Here is a 21,940-nt window from a genome sequence, read left to right as displayed (position 1 = left end):
CTTTCCCCCATTCTGTCTGATGAGGAGGTTACTCAACAAGTCCAGAACATCAGTCAATCTGTCAATAACCTTCATAGCTCTGCTATGGCATCACGCAGAATAGTTTCTGGACCTTCTGCAACTCCTAACGGAGACCCCAAGGGAACTCCCTCCATGACACGATTTACTCAAGCAACCACATGCCAACATATTCCACAAAGCCGTGGCTTCGCTACGTCTTCACACCTGGAGACTATCCACCAACAAGTTGCGAACAGGATGTCTGGATATCTGCAGAAATCATCAGCAGCAGTCTACCAGACAAAGTGGAAAGTCTTCTTTGGTTGGTGTCGTGGAAGGGGTATCTCTCCTCTCGATGCCACTATTCCAGCAATAGCGGAGTTCCTCGTGTACAGTATTTGCTTGAAGTAATGTGCATGTCAGTTTCGGCGGTAAAAGGCTATCGCTCAGCCTTAAGCCTCGCCTTTAGACTGAAAGGAATGGACATTTCTTCATCGCTAGAACTTTCCTTACTCATACGGAGTTATGAACTTACCTGTCCTCAGTCTGAAGTGAGACCTCCCCCAAGGAACGTGGTTCGAGTTCTCAGGTCTCTTAAGAGACCTCCCTATGAACAATTAAACCAGGCAACAGATCGCCACCTGACTTTGAAGACGGGGTTCCTGCTAGCTTTGGCTTCGGCCAAACGAGTCAGTGAACTTCATGGTCTCTCATACGACATCGCCCATTCAAGGGGATGGGGAGAGGTAACGTTCAGCTTCGTCCCTGAGTTTATTGCTAAGACTCGGAACCCGGGAGTAGCGGATCCATGATTCGACTCCTTCTGGATTTCGAGTCTTCGTTCTGTAACAGATGACCCTGATCATCTCTTACTCTGCCCAGTGAGGAGTTTGAGGCTGTACCTTAAGAGAACAGCCGCAGCCCGTCCTCGTATGCCGGCATTCTTCGTCAGCACAGGAAGGACCAAGAGGAGGGTCACCAAGAACACCATCTCAGCATGAATTCGCAATGTCATAGACCATGCATTGAATCCAGACCCTCCTCCTTCACTTCGCCCCAGAGCTCATGATGTCAGGGCCGTAGCTACGTCCCTGGTATTCAAGAGAAATTTCTCAGTGACGCAGGTTCTTCAGGCTGGGGTGTGCAAACGTCAAACTACATTCACATCCCACTACCTGCAAGACGTGACCCACAGGAGACTCGATACGCTCTCTATCGGTCCCGTGGTGGCTGCATAACAGCTTGTTTAATGCTTCAAGCTCCTTATTGTACAGGTAGCAGAAGGTTGAGGGCACTGTTACCCGGTTTTAGTTTGCGTGAATGAAAAGGTTTGACTGGCTCTTATTCTTTTCTTCATCCTCCCCTCTCTTGGGAAAGCAGCATCCTGGGTTCTCTGCACAAACTGACCTCAAACCACTGCAGGTAAACCGTGCTCCCTTGTGTACCTAGTATTAAAACTGATATTGTTGCGTCCTCATACCCTAGTGAGGTGGTATTGGGAAAGTCTTGGTTACAACAGTTTTTCCTTCTAAAGACTCGGAATAACTTTACCTGGACGGTCAGACTTCTATATATCTCAACACACAGCTTGCGTAGGCCACGGAACTCGTGTAGCAAGGTTTTAGCTAAGTGCAGGGACTCCTTATTTTTGAACACAAGACTTACCTGGTGGTTATATATATAGCTGACGTCATGGCAGAAAATTCAAAACTCGCGCCAATCGCCGATTCGATAGCCAGGTGTGCTACCATTCCATTGGTACCATATCTTCCCTGCCGGCACTAGTGGTAACATTGGTTGGATATTCTCCTTGCTTTTTGACTGATTATTGCTGTCCCTTTGGTGAAGTACAATAATTGTGGTTTTTTGACTCTCGCTTGATTGGATTTTCATTTGGATACTCTAGTTATATGTTTGGATATTGTTATTTTGACCCTTGGTTGTATTTGATCTCTCTTATAAATTTGAAAATGGCCACCCCATCTGGTAGTTTTAGGGTGTGTGCTAGTGGGTGTAAGACCCGATTATCAAAGGCCTCCATTGATCCTCATTTACTCTTTAATAAATGTAGAGGTAAAGTTTGTAAACTTGATGATAGGTGTGACGAATGCCTTATTTTGTCTGATCATGAGTGACTGGAATTCGATCGCTATATGCGAAAGTTAGCAAGAGATAGGGTAAGAGGTAGTTCTTCTCATTCTTCTAGAAATTTTTCCTCTCCCCGTGTCACTGTACCTATTCCTTCCCCTGTAGTGGTAGTTCCTGATCCAACTACAAGTACCGCTTATGAACCAACGCTTAAAGATATGATATTGGCTATCCAGGCGTTGGGTGCGAAGGTAGAGTCTATCGCTGCGGATTAAACGCAGTTAATGGCTGATGTTAAACAGCTGAAAAGTGAACGTGCTAGAGGTGCAGTGAGTGTTATTTGTGCTGTGGAGGGTGCGCCTGCTCGGGCTTGTCGTTCTCCTTGTCCTAGACCTCTTCCAAGCTCCCCAACCCCTGGGAGAAGGAATGTCGAAAGACGAAAGGAAACGAGAGGCTTTAGCTCCCGAGCAGACGTCCCCTCGAGCGTTCCTGTTGACGTTTCCCAGGACGTTCGCCCTTACCATAGAAAAGGTGAGGTTAAAGTGTTTGGCTCATCATCAGAGGATGATATTCCTAAAAGAGGCTGGCGTCAAGTGTCCAGACCTCTTAAGAGGAAATTTGACCAGCGTCCTTCCAGGACATCACAAGCAGGCTGTAGTCATTGGAGCAGCCCTGAACGCTTTTCTTCCGAGGAAAGCTCGCCTTCTAAGCGTCCTGCTAGAATGTTAGATTCTGTTGAGAATCGTCCCGCTGTTGAGCAGTTATCTGAAACGGGTGTGACCTCGATTCATGCTCCTCCACCTCCTTCAAATTGGATCTCGCCCGCTGGTCGCTCTAAGCGGTCTTTGAGCGGTGGAGAGGACGAGCCTGCGATTGACATTTTGCAAGCAGATTCTAATTTTAATTTGTTTTCGGCATAGCTGAAATGACGAGCCATTAATTTTTAATGAGGGTTTACTACCCACACCGCTAGTTAGCGGGGGTAGGGGAGGGTAGCTTGCTAATAACCCCCCCCCCCCCTCACACACCTGTGCTTGAGCTCACTTTGCTCTCGGCTCGGATGGTAGTCGGACGTGTCCGCTATCATCCTCGCCGTCATTTGACAGCCATTTAATGCTTGTGTCTTTTTCTTTTTCTAGTTCTGTTTGTGAAGTTGGCCTCCGCGACTATGCGCACCTGCCCTGGGTTTCCCGACCGCCCCTGTGGAACATTCATGTCGGCGGTCGAGACTGATCCTCACGCCCTTTGTCCTTCTTGTAGGGGCCAACGGTGTGATAGCAATAACGGGTGTGGTGAGTGAAGGGAGTGGTCTACCTTCCAGTGGGAGAGGTTTTCGCGACGACAGAAGAAGAAGGCCAAACGGGATATTTCTCCTTTGAAGGTTTCTTTGAAAGGAGAAAAACCCAAGGCCTCTTCTTCCGTTGCCCAAACCTCCTCCGAAGCTCCCACTCGTTCGTTCTCTTTCGAGAGACCGTCGAGTGGTAGCGTAGACCGATGTACTGTTTACCAAACTCGGGGCTCGAGAGATGACGTTGCTTCCCCTAGCGAAGCAGCTCCACCTCTCCCCCCGGGGGAGGATATGTCACTAACCCCCCTTTTTCAGCTTTAGTCCTCCTTGGGGCTTACGGGTTCGCCCTCCAAGGAGGTTTTACTTGACTACATCCGATTGGGTGCTGCTGTCAAGCAATCGCCGTCACTGACAGAGGTTGATCCTCTGTCTCTTGTCGATGTTGTGGTGTCAGAGGTATCCAATTCAGTATCACCCATCACCTCTGCCTCTTCAAACCCTACGGTAGCTGACGGCTTAGTTTCTCCCGTTCCTGTTCAACCAACGAGGGAGAAACTAAGTCCAACAGTCTCTCCTGCTAGTGTTTCTTTCCCTCGGGGGAGTTCACTTACAGAGACTCCTCTTCGGAGGGCTGCAGAAGGTCAGCTCGCTGACCCTACGGCCCCCAGAGGGCGCATTCGTCGCAAGGCTCGCCTTCCTCTTTACCAGAGAGGCCTTCCTTCACCTGCGGTGAGGAGGCGCCTCTTCGGTTCAACATCTTCGATGCAGTTCCCCGCAGAGGAGCCTCGACAACAATTACCGATCACTGTTTCTGCATTGGTCCTGGACCTTTCTGCAGATTGTTCACGATCTCCTTCGGTGGAAGGTCGTCCTTTTAAAGGACACGTCGACCTTCCACCCGACAGACCTGCCGACCTGCCGTCACCCTTCCCGCATAAACCTAGCAAGGTTTCATCTGAGTAAGTTAAGGCGCGCCACCCAGATACACGCTGTGCGCCAACAAAACCTGACGAACGCGCTCTAGTAGCTCGTCAGGCCCCATCAACAAACCCCAACACAGGGCATCAAGGGCGTATGCGCCAACACGCACATACGTCCCAACAGCAGCACAGCTCCACTACGCGCTATGCGCGCACATACGCGCCCACGTTCTCCTGCGCGCCAGGCCTTGCCTGAACTGCGTGCCAGCGCTCACGCCCAGCAGTTAACTCTCCTGCGCACCAACGATCGACTGATCTGGGCGCTACTGGGAAGTCAACAAGACTGACTTCTCCCACGCGCCAGCGCTTGCCATCGCGCCTTTCGCCTTCGTGCCAGCGCTCGCCATCGCCCGCACGTATCCGCGAGGATACTCGCGCACTCTCCTATCCTCTCCTACGGATTAGCGCCCACATTCTGTCGTGCGCCTACGAGCAGCACAGGCTTCAACTGCGCGGCCGTGCGCTAGGGGTCTTTCTCCCTCACGTGCCCTACGACTGGTACAGGCACGTGCGAACTCCCGCCCATGCGCCCGCGCACTCAATGCCTTGATCCTGCGCGTCTGCGCGCGAATACTCTCCTGCTCGCGTGCGCAAATACTCTCCCGCGCATGCGTGCGTCCCAACAGTCTCTCGCACGCGCTCCTGTGCGCCCACAGTCTCCTGCACCCGCTCCTGTGCGCCCACAGTCTCCCGCACGCGCTCCTGTGCGCCATCAGTCTCCCATGCGCCCGCGCGCACGGTCGCAGTCTCCCGCGCGCCCACGAGCACAGTCGCAGTCTCCCGCGCGCGATTCCTGGTATTCTCCCTCGCGTGAGCACCATTACTCTCCCTCGCGTGAGTGTCAATATCCTCCCGCGCGCGAGACTGCTGAACTACGCACGGCAAGGTCGCTATCGCTTCATTCCCCTCCCCGCAAGCGCATACCAGCACGCATTTTGAGAGAAGGGAAACATCTAGAGGGGTCCAGGATCCCAAAGCCTTTTCAGGCGAACCCACCAATGATGAGAACTCCTCCCAGGGATCCTTCAATTCCTGTCCGGTGCGCTGATCAGAGCCGTAACGCTGGCGTTCAAGCCTGTCTTCTCTGAATTAGGGCACAGATCCATGGCTGCTTCTACCCCTTTGAAGAGAAAAAGAGGAGTTCCAGACGCGGTAACTTTTTCCAAGGGCAAAACTGACTCCACGCATGCCTTCGAGGCAGGTTTCTTCTTTCCCCCAGACTGTCTCTCCTTCCCTTTCGGATGAAGATTTCCCATCCTCGGGAATCACGCGAGGAGAGACTTTCCCCCATCACACCAATGAGGGAAACCTCTCCTCGCGCCGAGATGTCTTCTCAGGCGGGGACTGAAAGGAACATGCTATCCTCGTCAATGTTTGAGTCCTACAGCCTTCCCAGGAAGGAATCTAAGGACTCTAAAACATTGCAGAAGTCCTCTACTAGGACTAGGATGGAGCCAGCTAGCCACTCGGAGAACGTCCGCAACTCTCCCCAAGAAGAGCCTTTGGGGACAGGAGACTTCGCTGCAAGTCCTACATCAGGAGGAGACCAGCAAGAGTCAGAACATGCGTTTTGGGAAGTTCTGACTGTCTCCTCGGTCACCTTTCATTGCTGGCTCGTCTAGTTCCCAACGGTCGCCTCAGGATGAGATCCCTCAAGTGGCAACTCAAGTCCTGGTGGAATCAAGCGTACGATTCCCCGGACATCCAGATCTCCATGGGACCTGCGGAACTGACGGATCTCCAGTGGTGGGTGGCAGACGAGAACCTACGAAAAGGAGTGGATATTCTCGTCCTCCCCCGGTGAACCCTTGACGGTCAAAGTGATTGCTCTAGAGTATTGCGTCCCGTTCATTCAATCTCTCCCTCCTATGATTTGGGATCCAGTGCATCTAAGTGAAGGGATCCACAAAGGAGCTGGCCCTCAGGGCCAAAGTCCAGACCATGTGCAGAAGGGCTCTCTCCAAGAGGTTGCGGACGGGTCCCCAGGCTTCTACAGTCAAATTTGTCTGGTGAAAAAGGTGACTGGATGCTGGAGACCAGTCGTCGACCTCTCTCCTCTGAAAAAGTTTGTGCAACAGACTCGGTTCAGAATGGAGACGGTAGACACGGTCATTCAAGCGGTTCGTCCAAGGGACTTCATGTGCACATTGGATCTGAAAGATGCATACTACCAGATCCCAATCCATCCATCTTCAAGGAGGTATCTAAGGTTCATACACGAGGAAAAGATATACCAATTCAAGGTTCTGTGCTTCGGTCTTGTGACAGCTCCTTAGGCATTCACCAGAGTGTTCACCCTAGTGTCATCCTGGGCTCACAGGAACGGCATCCATCATCTCAGATATCTGGATGACTGGCTAATCCTAGCAGACTTGGAGACGACCCTTCTTCATCACCAAGACATTCTTCTTGAGTTTTGGGGATCCTGATAAATAACGAGAAGTCATTACTGCAATCTTCCCAAAGGCTGGTATACCACTGTATAATACAGTATTGATAAAATCTTGGTCCAACAGTTTTTCCTACAAAGTCTCGGAATAACTTTCACCTTGACAGTCACACTACGTATCTCAACACACAGCTTGCATAGACCGCAGACCTTGCATAGCAGGGTTTAGTGAGGTGTAGGGAATCCTTATATTTGGTACCAACATATTCAGTACAAGGAGCCCCCGGCTAAAGCCAAAAAGCCAGTTTTGGCAGGGATGTCCACCCTCCTAATGTGTGAGTCACTTCTAATTAATAGCGTAGGTTTGTACAGTATTCCAATTACAAAACAAATGACAAATTTGTTGATAATTTGTATTTTTCCTAAAGATACAAACCTTTAGCTATGTATACAAACTTAACGCTGACCATATCTCCCTTGAAGTCCTACCTCCAAACAAAGTAAGCTAAATCCGAGGTGTGTGAGTGGGAGCGGCAGCAAGCTACCCCCCCTTACCCCCGCTAACTAGCTAAAAGTTCGTATCGTTAGAAAAAATACAAATTATCTATGATTTTGCCATTTTTTCATCACATTTGTCAGCAAATTCTTTAGACTAATCTTATGAGAATATGGAAATATGATATATGGTTCTCTTGGAACTCGTCAATAATATCAATAAAGTGGTTTTCCTTGAAGGTCAATCAAATTGCCGTTAATGTATTTTCCTGACTGGATGATGTGATTATTATGTATACCATACTTGTACTTGCTGACTTTCTGTGAAAGATGAATGAAAATTGATTGATGTTACCTGCCCAGTAAGACAAGTAACTAATTTGGGCAATTGCAATTTAGGAACGTTTAGAATATTGATGTGTACTTGATTCCAGATTATTGAATTGTACTTTTATCCTAGATTATATAGATTGTTTCACTTTTTACAAGGCTACTTACATGCTCTTGGCAGTTTTTGGACCATTCTTTGAAAATTAATTTATATATAGTATTCCTGTAATGAAATGTTTTGAATTGATTATTGCAGCTTGTATGATGATGGAGGAATTTGTACAATATCACCTAAGAGTGTGGTTGCTTTCACACGATTGACATCAAAACAAGATATGTATAGACATCGGGTTGCTGTGTGTACTGTATGCGTAGTCGACTTGAACTGTCCATACGAACCTCATGTGTAAGTATATATTTAATCTTTACTGTTTAAGTTCTGGGGTTTATGTTTAGCACAAATGGTTACTAATATAGATTTTTCTATGGCTGTGCAATATTTTGATGACCAGTCGCTGATATAAATGACTTTCTCATAGGAACTCTTGAAGTATGGAATCTCAAAGGTTCTTTGTTCCGTAACCGAAATATAAACCACGCTATTTACATAGGGTATTACTTTCGGCGTAGCTGAAATGGCGAGCCATTAGATTTTTAACGAGGGTTAACTACCCCCGCGCTATTTAGCAGGGGGTAGGGGAGGGGTAGCTAGCTACCCCTCCCCCCTCACACACTGGTGAACTGACCCACTTCGCTTTTGGCTCGGACAACGAACGGATGTCTCTGTTCCCGTCCTCGCATGGCAGCCGTTTATTGTTTTGTCTTTACTTAATTACTTACTTTTCTTGTACTCATATATATGTAAACATATTTTTATGTTTATGTATATATTTGAGTATAGAAATCAGTAAGTTTCCTTTTCAGTGTTCATGCTGTGTGTGTGTGTGTGTACGATATCACCGTGTAGCTGCCGGCAGTCAGGCCACTACGATGTAATTTCATGGACCGCGATCTCTTCCTTGGTCCTTCGGTCGGCTCCTTCCACGGGCGCCGTGGGGAGTCATTATCGCTGGACTTATTATTTGTTTCTCCGCTACTCCTCTTTTCCTCTTTTCCTACGGGGAAGGTGGGGTTTAGCGTAGGAACGCGAGAGTGTAATTTGACTACGGTCTCTCTCTCTCTCTCTCTCTCTGGAGGTCGTTCACCCTTTTACTACGTTTTCTTCATACTACGATAGCTCCTCCGTTCGGGTGGAGTTGCTACGCAGTACTTTTTATCTCAATTATATTTTTATTATAAAATCTAATTGTATTTGTTAACTTTTCAGCTTTTTAGAACGTTTCCCTTCGGGGTTTTTCGTTCTTACTTTTAGTGAACATTCTTTAATGAATTGCATAATTATAACTGTTATAATTCTGTTTTTGTTACAGTTCTCACCCTTCCCCCTTTCCGTGAGTGTAGGTGGGGTTGAGAGGGCTCTTGCCTGTTATGTAATTCTTGTGTTCTTTTCCCTTGGGTTTCCTCTTCGGAGTCTTCCCGGGGAAATGAATGTTAACTAATTACTTGTTATTTTCACAGTTAACGATCTGTTTTTCCGTTTGCCTAATGTGACAACGAAGCAGAGCTGTCTTGTTGGGACTCGGGGAGTCGGCTGTTGCTGCCTCCTCTATAGGACTTCGTCAGGGGCGTGTCTCCTTCTCCTGGAAGTTCTCCTGAGACAACCGTCAGCTCTTCAGTTCATCTTAGAATCCTCAGGAGGTACGCCTCCTTGGATGGGTAACTTCCCTTCCGAGGGAGGTTCCCTGCCCAGGTTTGAGTTTCTTTTCCTTTCGGGGGAAACTTCTTTTACCATTAATAATTATGATATGTTCCTGGTCCTCCGGCGGTTTTGCTCTTGGTGCTGAGCGACCGCTTTTGTAACCTTGCTGCTGAGCGGTTACATTCTCGGACCATAGTTTTTGTGCGACTATGCTCTTGGTGCTGAGCGGTCGCACCTGCAGCTACGCTCAAGGGGCTGAGCTGCTGCAGGAGCGCCTCTTCGGAGGTTGGCTCCTAGGTCACTTGCTGACCCTTCGGCCCTATGGGCTCCATCTTCAGTCTCTTCTACGAAGTGTTCCTTTCCCGTTCGCGAGAGAGGACACTCATAGAGACTCCTCTTCGGAGGACTCCTTCTGCTGTTGTTGCTGAAGGCTCAGTCCCCTTCGGGGGGCAGCTGAGCCCTACGGTCTCTCCCGGGGGGGAAGTTCACTACAGAGACTCCTCTTCGGAGGTCTCCTTCTGCTGTTGTTGCTGTTGTTGCTGAGGGCTCAGTCCCCTTCGGGGGCAGCTGATGCCACGGTCTCTCCTGCAAGTGCTTCTCCCCCTTGGGGGAGTTCACTCCAGAGACTCCTCTTCGGAGGTCTGATGATGGTGCTCCTGCCTGTGGTCGTCTTCATCTTCACCTTCCCCGCAGAAGATCCTCCTGCCAGACCTTCTCCTGGACTGCAGATGCGCAGTGGGCGCCAACGTACCTCGTTTCCAACGAGCACCGGTCCCTTCGGGGGCAAAAGGGGCTTACTCCACACTGTGGGTAAGTTCCTTAAGGGGACCGTCCGCCATTTTTTTTTTAATGATCCAAATTACACAATTTCTATATATGTTTTAGACATATATAATACCCTCATCATATAAAAATTTCAAGTCATTTGATCAAAAACTTTTGGATTTATTAGCAAAAATCATGATTTAAAAAAAATATTTAGGTACATTTTTCCCCACTACTATGATACCAATTGTATTGAAACTTATACCACAAAAACTACTCTAACAACCGAACAATTCTGTCAGACAGAATTTTTATTTTCCTTTCTGTTTTTTTTTAATGAATTTTTATTTTTTTTCCTCGTCTAGACGGAAAATAATCGTAAAAAAAAATGTAAAAAGAAAATCAAAATTTTGTCTAACAGAATTGTGCGATTTTTATTCTTCTTTTCAACGATATCTTTCTCTCTAATATCGAACAACAAATAAGTGAGAAAAATGTACCTAAGTGGGAATAAGTATGTTTTTGAGTTATGAGCTCCCAAAGATTTGCAGCAAACTTTTGCTTCTTTTCTAAAAGAAATCAAGATAATATTATTATGATAACTTTTATTGTTTATTCCTACATAAATGCACCCTAAAGGAGGTATTTGAACCCTCAGTTTACTATTCCTATGTTATGAGTTGCCAGCGATCTCCAATTGTTGCCAGTGTTTTAGTTAGCAGGTTTCAGCTTTGAACTCTTATCCATGTTTCCCTCTTTCTTGGTTTTTTTTTCTTGTTCTAAATTACTTTTTGTTCTTTCTATCACCTTATGTAACATTGGCATTACTATAAAATTCCAGAGGACGTTGTGAAAGCACAATCAACATACGAACTTCAAGTAAATGAACACATGCATTATAATTTCTATATGTCTTTGGAAACTTTGCTGATGTTTTTGTAGCTGGTAGTTTTCATTCACCTACCCTCTACCAATGCCTTTCATTTCTGCCAGAAGTACGAGATTTCGAAACGAGAGAGAGAGAGAGAGAGAGAGAGAGAGAGAGAGAGAGAGAGAGAGAGAGAGAGAGAGAGAGTTGAACATTGTTATTATAGTATTTGTATAAATGGGAGTTTTAAATAATTCGAGAGAGAGAGAGAGAGAGAGAGAGAGAGAGAGAGAGAGAGAGAGAGAGAGAGAGAGAGAGAGAGAGAGAGAGAGAGAGAGAGAGAGAATAAAAGTATTTGTATAAATGGCAGTGGTAAATAATTCGAGAGAGAGAGAGAGAGAGAGAGAGAGAGAGAGAGAGAGAGAGAACTGCACATCTGTCAAACTCAGTCATACAGACGACGCCATAAGGATGACGTCATCATTTAAAGACCGCTATATCTTCATTGTTTGGAAAAATTATTGACTATTTGTTCTTTCTATAACCTTAGGTAACATTTGCCTTGCTATAATGTTCCCGAGGGCGTTGTGGAAACACAATGTACATACGAGCTTCAAGTAAACAAACGTATACATTATAACTTCTATACATCTTTGGCAACTTTGGCTTCTGTTATTGTAGGAGTAGATTTCGTTCATCTACACTCTACCAATGCCTTCCATTTCTGCCAGACGTACGATAGCTCGAAATACTGTATAAGTGAAAAATTGCTATAGATATGTAAAATTAACACACAAAGACGATTTTGTCAAACTCAGTTATGCAGACGACACAGTAAGGATGACGTCATCATTTAAAAACCTCTATATCTTCGTTATTTGTAAAAATAATTGGCTGAAACTTCTGGGGAGTATGTACGACATGTTTACGCATACATAGAAGCAATAAAACGATTTTCGATATCTGAAAGTTGTTATGTCAATACCCCATGGCGGACGGTCCCCTTAAGTGCCAGGTTTTTCCTGAGCGCTCACGCGCAGTAGCGCGCTTGCGCTCTCCTGCTGTGTTCTAGACTCCTCTCCTGCGATCTCCTGTAGCTGAGTCTCGCCGTAGATCTCCTGATCTCCAGTGCTCACCTGCGCGCCAGCGCTCACCTGCGCCTCTGAGACCTGTGCGCCAGCTCTCTTCAGCTCGCCAGCGCACTTCTGCACGCCCTTTCCTGCTACGCGCCTTGTGCGCCAACGGTCTCCTGTACGCCCACGATCGCCTGCGCGCCAGCGCACATCTGCGCTCCCTTTTCTAATGTGCACAATGCGCGCCAACGTGTGCCCACGATCTTTGGATCTAGGCTCAGGCAAGGAGATTGTTCCTTCTTTTTACGCCCACTATCACCTGCTCGCCAGCGCACATCTGTATGCCCTTTCCTGATGTGCGCAATGCGCACCAGCGTACTCCACGAGCTTCCAGATGTGGGTGGAGGCGAAAGAGATGATTCCTTTCACCTCCTCGCCGACGATCTCCTGTGCTCTAGATTTGAACGAGTCTCTGAGCGCCCGCGTGCCCACGAGAAGTCTTCTGTACTCGCCCACTAGCGTTCGCTATTATGCGCAACTTCGCCATCTGGTTCTGCCCCTCGCTAATATCTTCTGGCTGCGCAACCGCGCTCCATCGATCTCCTATGCGCCTGCGATCTCCTAGCGATCGCGCGCGATTCTTCGCCTGCCCGCTAGCGTTTTCAACGCGCCAACGCGCCCACGCTTCAGATTGCCGTATGCGGCGACGCGTTGGCTCTCCTGTACGCGATCGGTTGCTACACACCATCGCTCGCCAACGCGCCATCTCCCGCAGTACTTTTTATCTCAATTATATTTTTATTATAAAATCTAATTGTATTTGTTAACTTTTCAGCTTTTTAGAACGTTTCCCTTCGGGGTTTTTCGTTCTTACTTTTAGTGAACATTCTTTAATGAATTGCATAATTATAACTGTTATAATTCTGTTTTTGTTACAGTTCTCACCCTTCCCCCTTTCCGTGAGTGTAGGTGGGGTTGAGGGCTCTTGCCTGTTATGTAATTCTTGTGTTCTTTTCCCTCGGGTTTCCTCTTCGGAGTCTTCCCGGGGAAATGAATGTTAACTAATTACTTGTTATTTTCACAGTTAACGATCTGTTTTTCCGTTTGCCTAATGTGACAACGAAGCAGAGCTGTCTTGTTGGGACTCGGGGAGTCGGCTGTTGCTGCCTCCTCTATAGGACTTCGTCAGGGGCGTGTCTCCTTCTCCTGGAAGTTCTCCTGAGACAACCGTCAGCTCTTCAGTTCATCTTAGAATCCTCAGGAGGTACGCCTCCTTGGATGGGTAACTTCCCTTCCGAGGGAGGTTCCCTGCCCAGGTTTGAGTTTCTTTCCCTTTCGGGGGAAACTTCTTTTACCATTAATAATTATGATATGTTCCTGGTCCTCCGGCGGTTTTGCTCTTGGTGCTGAGCGACCGCTTTTGTAACCTTGCTGCTGAGCGGTTACATTCTCGGACCATAGTTTTTGTGCGACTATGCTCTTGGTGCTGAGCGGTCGCACCTGCAGCTACGCTCAAGGGGCTGAGCTGCTGCAGGAGCGCCTCTTCGGAGGTTGGCTCCTAGGTCACTTGCTGACCCTTCGGCCCTATGGGCTCCATCTTCAGTCTCTTCTACGAAGTGTTCCTTTCCCGTTCGCGAGAGAGGACACTCATAGAGACTCCTCTTCGGAGGACTCCTTCTGCTGTTGTTGCTGAAGGCTCAGTCCCCTTCGGGGGGCAGCTGAGCCCTACGGTCTCTCCCGGGGGGGAAGTTCACTACAGAGACTCCTCTTCGGAGGTCTCCTTCTGCTGTTGTTGCTGTTGTTGCTGAGGGCTCAGTCCCCTTCGGGGGCAGCTGATGCCACGGTCTCTCCTGCAAGTGCTTCTCCCCCTTGGGGGAGTTCACTCCAGAGACTCCTCTTCGGAGGTCTGATGATGGTGCTCCTGCCTGTGGTCGTCTTCATCTTCACCTTCCCCGCAGAAGATCCTCCTGCCAGACCTTCTCCTGGACTGCAGATGCGCAGTGGGCGCCAACGTACCTCGTTTCCAACGAGCACCGGTCCCTTCGGGGCAAAAGGGGCTTACTCCACACTGTGGGTAAGTTCCTTAAGGGGACCGTCCGCCATTTTTTTTTTAATGATCCAAATTACACAATTTCTATATATGTTTTAGACATATATAATACCCTCATCATATAAAAATTTCAAGTCATTTGATCAAAAACTTTTGGATTTATTAGCAAAAATCATGATTTAAAAAAAATATTTAGGTACATTTTTCCCCACTACTATGATACCAATTGATTGAAACTTATACCACAAAAACTACTCTAACAACCGAACAATTCTGTCAGACAGAATTTTTATTTTCCTTTCTGTTTTTTTTTAATGAATTTTTATTTTTTTTCCTCGTCTAGACGGAAAATAATCGTAAAAAAAAATGTAAAAAGAAAATCAAAATTTTGTCTGACAGAATTGTGCGATTTTTATTCTTCTTTTCAACGATATCTTTCTCTCTAATATCGAACAACAAATAAGTGAGAAAAATGTACCTAAGTGGGAATAAGTATGTTTTTGAGTTATGAGCTCCCAAAGATTTGCAGCAAACTTTTGCTTCTTTTCTAAAAGAAATCAAGATAATATTATTATGATAACTTTTATTGTTTATTCCTACATAAATGCACCCTAAAGGAGGTATTTGAACCCTCAGTTTACTATTCCTATGTTATGAGTTGCCAGCGATCTCCAATTGTTGCCAGTGTTTTAGTTAGCAGGTTTCAGCTTTGAACTCTTATCCATGTTTCCCTCTTTCTTGGTTTTTTTTTCTTGTTCTAAATTACTTTTTGTTCTTTCTATCACCTTATGTAACATTGGCATTACTATAAAATTCCAGAGGACGTTGTGAAAGCACAATCAACATACGAACTTCAAGTAAATGAACACATGCATTATAATTTCTATATGTCTTTAGAAACTTTGCTGATGTTTTTGTAGCTGGTAGTTTTCATTCACCTACCCTCTACCAATGCCTTTCATTTCTGCCAGAAGTACGAGATTTCGAAACATGAGAGAGAGAGAGAGAGAGAGAGAGAGAGAGAGAGAGAGAGAGAGAGAGATCATGAAAGCATTTGGCTGATATAGATGGCAGTTCAAATTGAGAGAGAGAGAGAGAGAGGGAGAGAGAGAGAGAGAGAGAGAGAGAGAGAGTTGAACATTGTTATTATAGTATTTGTATAAATGGGAGTTTTAAATAATTCGAGAGAGAGAGAGAGAGAGAGAGAGAGAGAGAGGAGAGAGAGAGAGGAGAGAGAGAGAATAAAAGTATTTGTATAAATGGCAGTGGTAAATAATTCGAGAGAGAGAGAGAGAGAGAGAGAGAGAGAGAGAGAGAGAGAGAGAGAGAGAACTGCACATCTGTCAAACTCAGTCATACAGACGACGCCATAAGGATGACGTCATCATTTAAAGACCGCTATATCTTCATTGTTTGGAAAAATTATTGACTATTTGTTCTTTCTATAACCTTAGGTAACATTTGCCTTGCTATAATGTTCCCGAGGGCGTTGTGGAAACACAATGTACATACGAGCTTCAAGTAAACAAACGTATACATTATAACTTCTATACATCTTTGGCAACTTTGGCTTCTGTTATTGTAGGAGTAGATTTCGTTCATCTACACTCTACCAATGCCTTCCATTTCTGCCAGACGTACGATAGCTCGAATACTGTATAAGTGAAAAATTGCTATAGATATGTAAAATTAACACACAAAGACGATTTTGTCAAACTCAGTTATGCAGACGACACAGTAAGGATGACGTCATCATTAAAAAACCTCTATATCTTCGTTATTTGTAAAAATAATTGGCTGAAACTTCTGGGGAGTATGTACGACATGTTTACGCATACATAGAAGCAATAAAACGATTTTCGATATCTGAAAGTTGATATGTCAATACCCCATGGCGGACGGTCCCCTTAAGTGCCAGGTTTTACCTGCGCGCCCAGGTTTTTCCTGAGCGCTCACGCGCAGTAGCGCGCTTGCGCTCTCCTGCTGTGTTCTAGACTCCTCTCCTGCGATCTCCTTGTAGCTGAGTCTCGCCGTAGATCTCCTGATCTCCATGTGCTCACCTGCGCCTCTGAGACCTGTGCGCCAGCTCTCTTCAGCTCGCCAGCGCACTTCTGCATGCCCTTTCCTGCTACGCGCCTTGTGCGCCAACGGTCTCCTGTACGCCCACGATCGCCTGCGCGCCAGCGCACATCTGCGCTCCCTTTTCTAATGTGCGCAATGCGCGCCAACGTGTGCCCACGATCTTTGGATCTAGGCTCAGGCAAGGAGATTGTTCCTTCTTTTTACGCCCACTATCACCTGCTCGCCAGCGCACATCTGTATGCCCTTTCCTGATGTGCGCAATGCGCACCAGCGTACTCCACGAGCTTCCAGATGTGGGTGGAGGCGAAAGAGATGATTCCTTTCACCTCCTCGCCGACGATCTCCTGTGCTCTAGATTTGAACGAGTCTCTGAGCGCCCGCGTGCCCACGAGAAGTCTTCTGTACTCGCCCACTAGCGTTCGCTATTATGCGCAACTTCGCCATCTGGTTCTGCCCCTCGCTAATATCTTCTGGCTGCGCAAGCCGCGCTCCATCGATCTCCTATGCGCCTGCGATCTCCTAGCGATCGCGCGCGATTCTTCGCCTGCCCGCTAGCGTTTTCAACGCGCCAACGCGCCCACGCTTCAGATTGCCGTATGCGGCGACGCGTTGGCTCTCCTGTACGCGATCGGTTGCTACACACCATCGCTCGCCAACGCGCCATCTCCCGCAAAAGAACCATCGCGCCATCGCACCATCGCTCGCCAACGCGCCATCGCTCGCTTACGCGTTTTCGGTCTTCCGACCGCGCCCACGCGCATGCGCGCGCACGTTCGCCGCGCGCGAACCAACGATCTTCACCTCGTAAGCGCAGAGCATGGCACATACAAGAGCAAGAAGAATCTTCAGAAGAGTCTGGGTAACATTCTTCTCCCTTTTCAGGCAGGCCCCATCATCCCTCTCCTCAGGATCGCCCGATCCCCTTCCCTCCACGGTGGCTGCTGACACTGCCACTATCAGTCGTCAACAGAGGGAATACTTCGAGATCATGGGGTAGCCTGATTTAGCTCTTCCTCTCCACCATTCCGTGCAACGGGCCTTCCGGGGGTTTTTCCCTCGAGAAACTCTCCGCCCGGCAGGTGACATTCTCGACTTTGGGAATCTTGAACCAGGAGGAAGGCGCAAAGGGTACCAGGCCGGCCACCTCGTGGCTGATCGTCGAGCTTGAGTCTCTGGCCATCCGGTCGCGACCCAAAGTTTTATACTAGGAAGCTCCGGGAAGGTTATGGAACTTTCCGCCTCTCGGACACGTGCACCATCGTTTCCCGACACCAAGTGTCGAACTTGGGGACAGACTCGATGTTGAAGCATTGAGATGCAGTGACCGAGAGGTTTTCTCTCGGAAGGTCCCTACCGTGGATATCGGCAAACCCAGACACTCTAACATCCTTGGAAGGGGCTTGTTTCAGCCCAAGGACAAGGAACGAGCGACTGAGAGGTGGAGAAAATCGTATCACGATTCGCTCCTCCAAGACGCTTACATCCAGTCCCTACAGGCCTCCAGCGCCTCAACTTCAACAGTCTCGTTCAGCCTAGGACATCAGAACTGGCACGGGCAGCTAGACAAGGTGTCTATGCAGCTTCCCCCCTCCTGTCGGGGACAAAGGGCGAGGAGCCCTCCTGGGAAGGCAATAATCCTAGAGGGGGTGCCTAGGCTGCAAACGCTAGGATTGGCAACCCCTACCTGCATCCCCCAGTGGGGGGGGGGGGGGTTGCCTGGAGTTGCGCCTTCAAGTGGCAGCAACTCAGGGCCGATTCCTGAACGATCTTCATGATCAGCCAGGGATTTCGTGTCCCATTTCGTAGCATCTCTACCTCCCCTGTCAGCGAATCCAGTGTCGCTGAGCCCCTATGCCATGGGATCGGCAAATGGGCTAGCCCCTCGGGCAGAGGGCGAGACCATGCTCTAGAAGGATGCTCTCCAAGGTTGGCGGCGGCTCCCCCCAAGGTTCTTCAAACGACTCTTTCTTGTAAGAAGCGCCTGAAGGCTGGAGACCCGCCATCGTCCTCTTAGCCCTGAACAAGTTTGTCGTACAAACTTCGGTCAGTATGGTACAACAGATTCGATCAGACTTGTAGGGAAACCTCAAGACTTCACGTGCATACTGGATCCGAAAGACAGGTACTTCCAGATCCCAATCCATCCGTCTTTACAGGAAATACTTGGAATTCAGCCTAGGCAACAGATTTACCAGTTCAAGGTGCTGTGCTTCGATCTCTCCACAGCACCGCAGGCATTCACCAGGAAGTTCATCCCGAATCCTCATGTCCACACAGGAGCGGCTTCCGCCTCCTTCGCTTTCTGGATGACTGGCTAACCCCGGCAGTTTCGGTATCGACCCTTCTTCAACACCGAGACAAGCCTCTGGGACTTTGCCAAGATCTAAGGATCATGGTAAATCTCGAGAAGTCTTCTCTGTTTCCATCGCAACAACTGGGATATCTAGGCTTGATATTAGACTCCAATCTTTGTTAAGCCTTCCCACCAGATGACAGGATAGCAAGGCGGAGGAGAGTCATAGAACCTTTCCTCAGGCGAGGAGTCTCTCTAGCCTTTTTCTGGTTACGCCTCCTAGGTCACCTTCCTCCTTGACCCCTCTAGTCCCAAACACTCGCCTCAGGATGAGTCTCCTGCTTTGGCGACTCAAGTCCCGGTGGAATCAAGACTACGATTCCCCAGACATTCTGGTCCTATGGGACCTGCCGAACGAGGGATCCTGCAGTGGTGGTTGACCTATGAGGCCTTTGCTAGAGAGTGGATCTTCTCGTCCCTCCTCCGCATTTGATGCTGTCCTCGGACGGGTCAAAGAAGGTGGGGGCGCCACGTTCTGAACCAAAGGATCTCAAGCCTATGGCCAGAACTAGAAGGGTACCTCCACATCAATTGGCTAGGGGTGAAGGCCATATTCTGGCCCGTCAACAGTTCCAACAGGCCCCGGCGAGTCACTCCGTGAGCGACAACACCACGGTAGCTGCTTATTTCATCTAGTGGGGATGTACATTTTCATAACAGTCTTCCCATCTTACAGTAGAGATACTGAGATGAGCCGAAGTCCACTCAATACCACTATCGGCTCGCTTCATTCCGGACAAAGGAATGTGCTCTCCGACAGTCGGAACAGAGCATCGCAGATAGAGAGTACCGAGTGGTCTTTGGAACCCCCAGTAGCCAACAAGCCCTGACCTTGTGGTCCTGTTCGCGACAACCTGGAATTTCAAGCTGTCGCTGTACTTCTCCCCAGCCCCGGACCCCAAGGCTCCCTGCCGAGATTTCTTCCCACATCGGTGGGACAACATCGACGTCTTCGCCTTGCCACCGTTGGGTCTGAGGGGAAGGGGGGCTCAACAAGACCAGTCTATCGGTCAACCTGTCGATGACTCTGATAGCTCCGCTACGGCATCATGCAGAGTGGTTTCCGGACCTTCTGCATCCCTTGAGGGAACTCCCGAGAGAGCTTCCCCCACGACGAGCTAAAGCAACTACACCACTACATCTACCACAAGCCGTAGCTCCGCTTCAGCTCCACGCCTGGAGTCCATCCAGCATCTCCTCACAGAGAGAGGCGTTCCGCAACAGGTCGCGGAGCGGATGTCTTGACACCTGCGAAGTCATCCGCAGGGGTCCACCAGGCGAGGTGGAGAGTCTTCTGTGGTTGGTGTCGTGGGAGAGGTATCTCTCCCCTCGAAGCCACTATTCCAGGGTTAGCGGAGTTATTGTCCATCTGCGGGAGGAAATACGCCTTTTGCTCTCGGCGGTAAAGCCTATCGCTCAGCCTCAAGCCTGGCCTTCAGGCTCTAAGGTTAGACAATTCCTCTTCGCGGGATCTTTCTTCACTCATACGAAGCTACGAACTTACCTGCACCCAGTCGGAAGTGAGACCTCCTCCATGGAACATGGCTCGGGTTCTTAGGGATCTTAAGACTTCTCCCTGTGAATCATTACGCTAGGCACCTGACTTAGAAGACGGTGCTCCGGCTCTCTCTGGCTTCGGCCAAGCGTATCAGCGTACTTCATGGTCTCTCGTACAACTTCGCCCATTCAAGAAGATAGGGAGAGGTAACGTTCGGGTTCGTCCCTGAGTCGGTTACTAGACTCAAGATCTTGGAGTCCCAAACCTTCGGTTCGACTCCTTCAGGATTTCGAGTCTCCGTTCTATAACAGATGACCCAGGCCTTCTCCTACTATGCCCAGTAAGGAGTCGGAGGTGTTATCTTAAAGAATAGCTGTAGTTCGTCCTCACGTGCAAGCCCTGTTTGGGAGCACAGAAAGGACGAAGAGGAGGGTCACCAAGAATTCCTTTGCAGCCTGGATTCAAGGACCATCCATCTCGCCCTGAATCCAGACCTTCCTCCGTCATGTAGCCTTAGAGCACACGATGTCAGAGGCATCGCAATGTCACTGGTCTTCAAGAAAACTACTCTGTGACGCAGGTGCTACAAACTGGAGTCTGGAAGCGTCGGACGACCTTCACAGCCCTCTACCTGCAGGACGTGACCCACAGGAGGCTTGATACGTTTTTCTATCGACCTGTGGTGGCTACACAACAGCTGGTCTAACCTCAGGCTCCTTAATGGACAAGTAGCAGAAGGTTGAGGGCATTGTTACCCGGTGTCAGACTGCATGAATGAAAGAGGTATGTCTGGCCCTTACTTCTTTCTTCATCCTCCCCTCTCTTGGGGAAAGCAGCATCCTAGGTTCTCTGCATAGCTGACCTCAAACCTCTGCAGGTAAACCATGCTTCCTTGTGTTCCTAGTTTTAAGATAATACTGTCGCGTCTCCCATACCCTGACGAGGTGGTATTGGGAAAGTCCTAGTCCAGGATTCCATCTAGAGGTCTTCAGGTCGACTGCCTAGGACAAGTCACGCTTCATCCCTCCACACACAAGCTTATATAGGCCTCACGCTCCTTGCGGAGCAAGGAACTTGCGAGGTGCAGGGACACTTTTTCTCGAAGTGCTTCTCACTCGGATTCTGATCCCCGGGTAAAGCCAAAGCCAGTATGGCTGGGGACTTTCCACCCTTCCTAAAGGGTAAGTCACCCTATGTAAATAGCGTGGTTTGTATTTCGGTTACGGAACAAATGACAAATTCGGAGATACAGTGAACCCTCGTTTATCGCGACAGATAGGTTCCAGACCCGGCTGCGATAGGTGAAAATCCGCGAAGTAGTGACACCATATTTACCTATTTATTTAACATGTATATTCGGACTTTTAAAACCTTCCCTTGTACGTAGTACTGTTAACAAACTACCCTTTAATGTACAGAACACTTAATGCATGTACTACAGTACCCTAAACTAAAACAGGCACAAATATTAAAGGCGATTTTATATCATGCGTTTCCTAAACACGATAAAAAATGGCAACCAATGTTTTGTTTACGTTCATCTCTGATCATAATGAAGAAACAAACTCATTTAGTGTACACATATATGTATAGGTTAGTTTTTGCATCGATTATATTGATTACTGTATACAGTATGTTGATTTTGTTATTACCAATGTTTTACTTAATTTTTCTTAGGACTTCCAAATGAAATGTTTTTCTTTATGACGCCGCCTGAAACGACGGCGTCATAAAGTACTGTACGCTCAGTAAACAACCACGCTCAGAACAAAGAAGGCATTAGGTAGTAGGTTGGCCAGGACACCAGCCGCCCGTTGAGATACTACCACTAGAGAGGTATTGGATCCTTTGACTGGCCAGACAGTATTGCATTGGACCCCTCTCTCTAGTCACGGCTTATTTTTCTTTGCCTACACTTACAC

The 21,940-nt window shown here is 48.1% G+C and overlaps 1 protein-coding gene across 1 annotated transcript in view; it reads left to right on the top strand.

Moving 5' to 3' along the window:
• MED16 (mediator complex subunit 16) overlaps window positions 1-21,940 on the top strand; it is a 258,180-nt gene that overhangs the window by 76,498 nt on the left and 159,742 nt on the right. Inside the window, exon 2 of the mRNA XM_068359399.1 lies at window positions 7,827-7,976. Within this exon, the coding sequence (XP_068215500.1) occupies window positions 7,827-7,976 (150 nt within the window). The remainder of the gene's footprint in view (window positions 1-7,826; window positions 7,977-21,940) is intronic.

This window comes from Palaemon carinicauda, chromosome 2 (assembly GCF_036898095.1).
Source record: "Palaemon carinicauda isolate YSFRI2023 chromosome 2, ASM3689809v2, whole genome shotgun sequence".
Classification (NCBI taxonomy): domain Eukaryota; kingdom Metazoa; phylum Arthropoda; class Malacostraca; order Decapoda; family Palaemonidae; genus Palaemon; species Palaemon carinicauda.
This window is presented reverse-complemented; position numbering and strand designations above follow the sequence as displayed.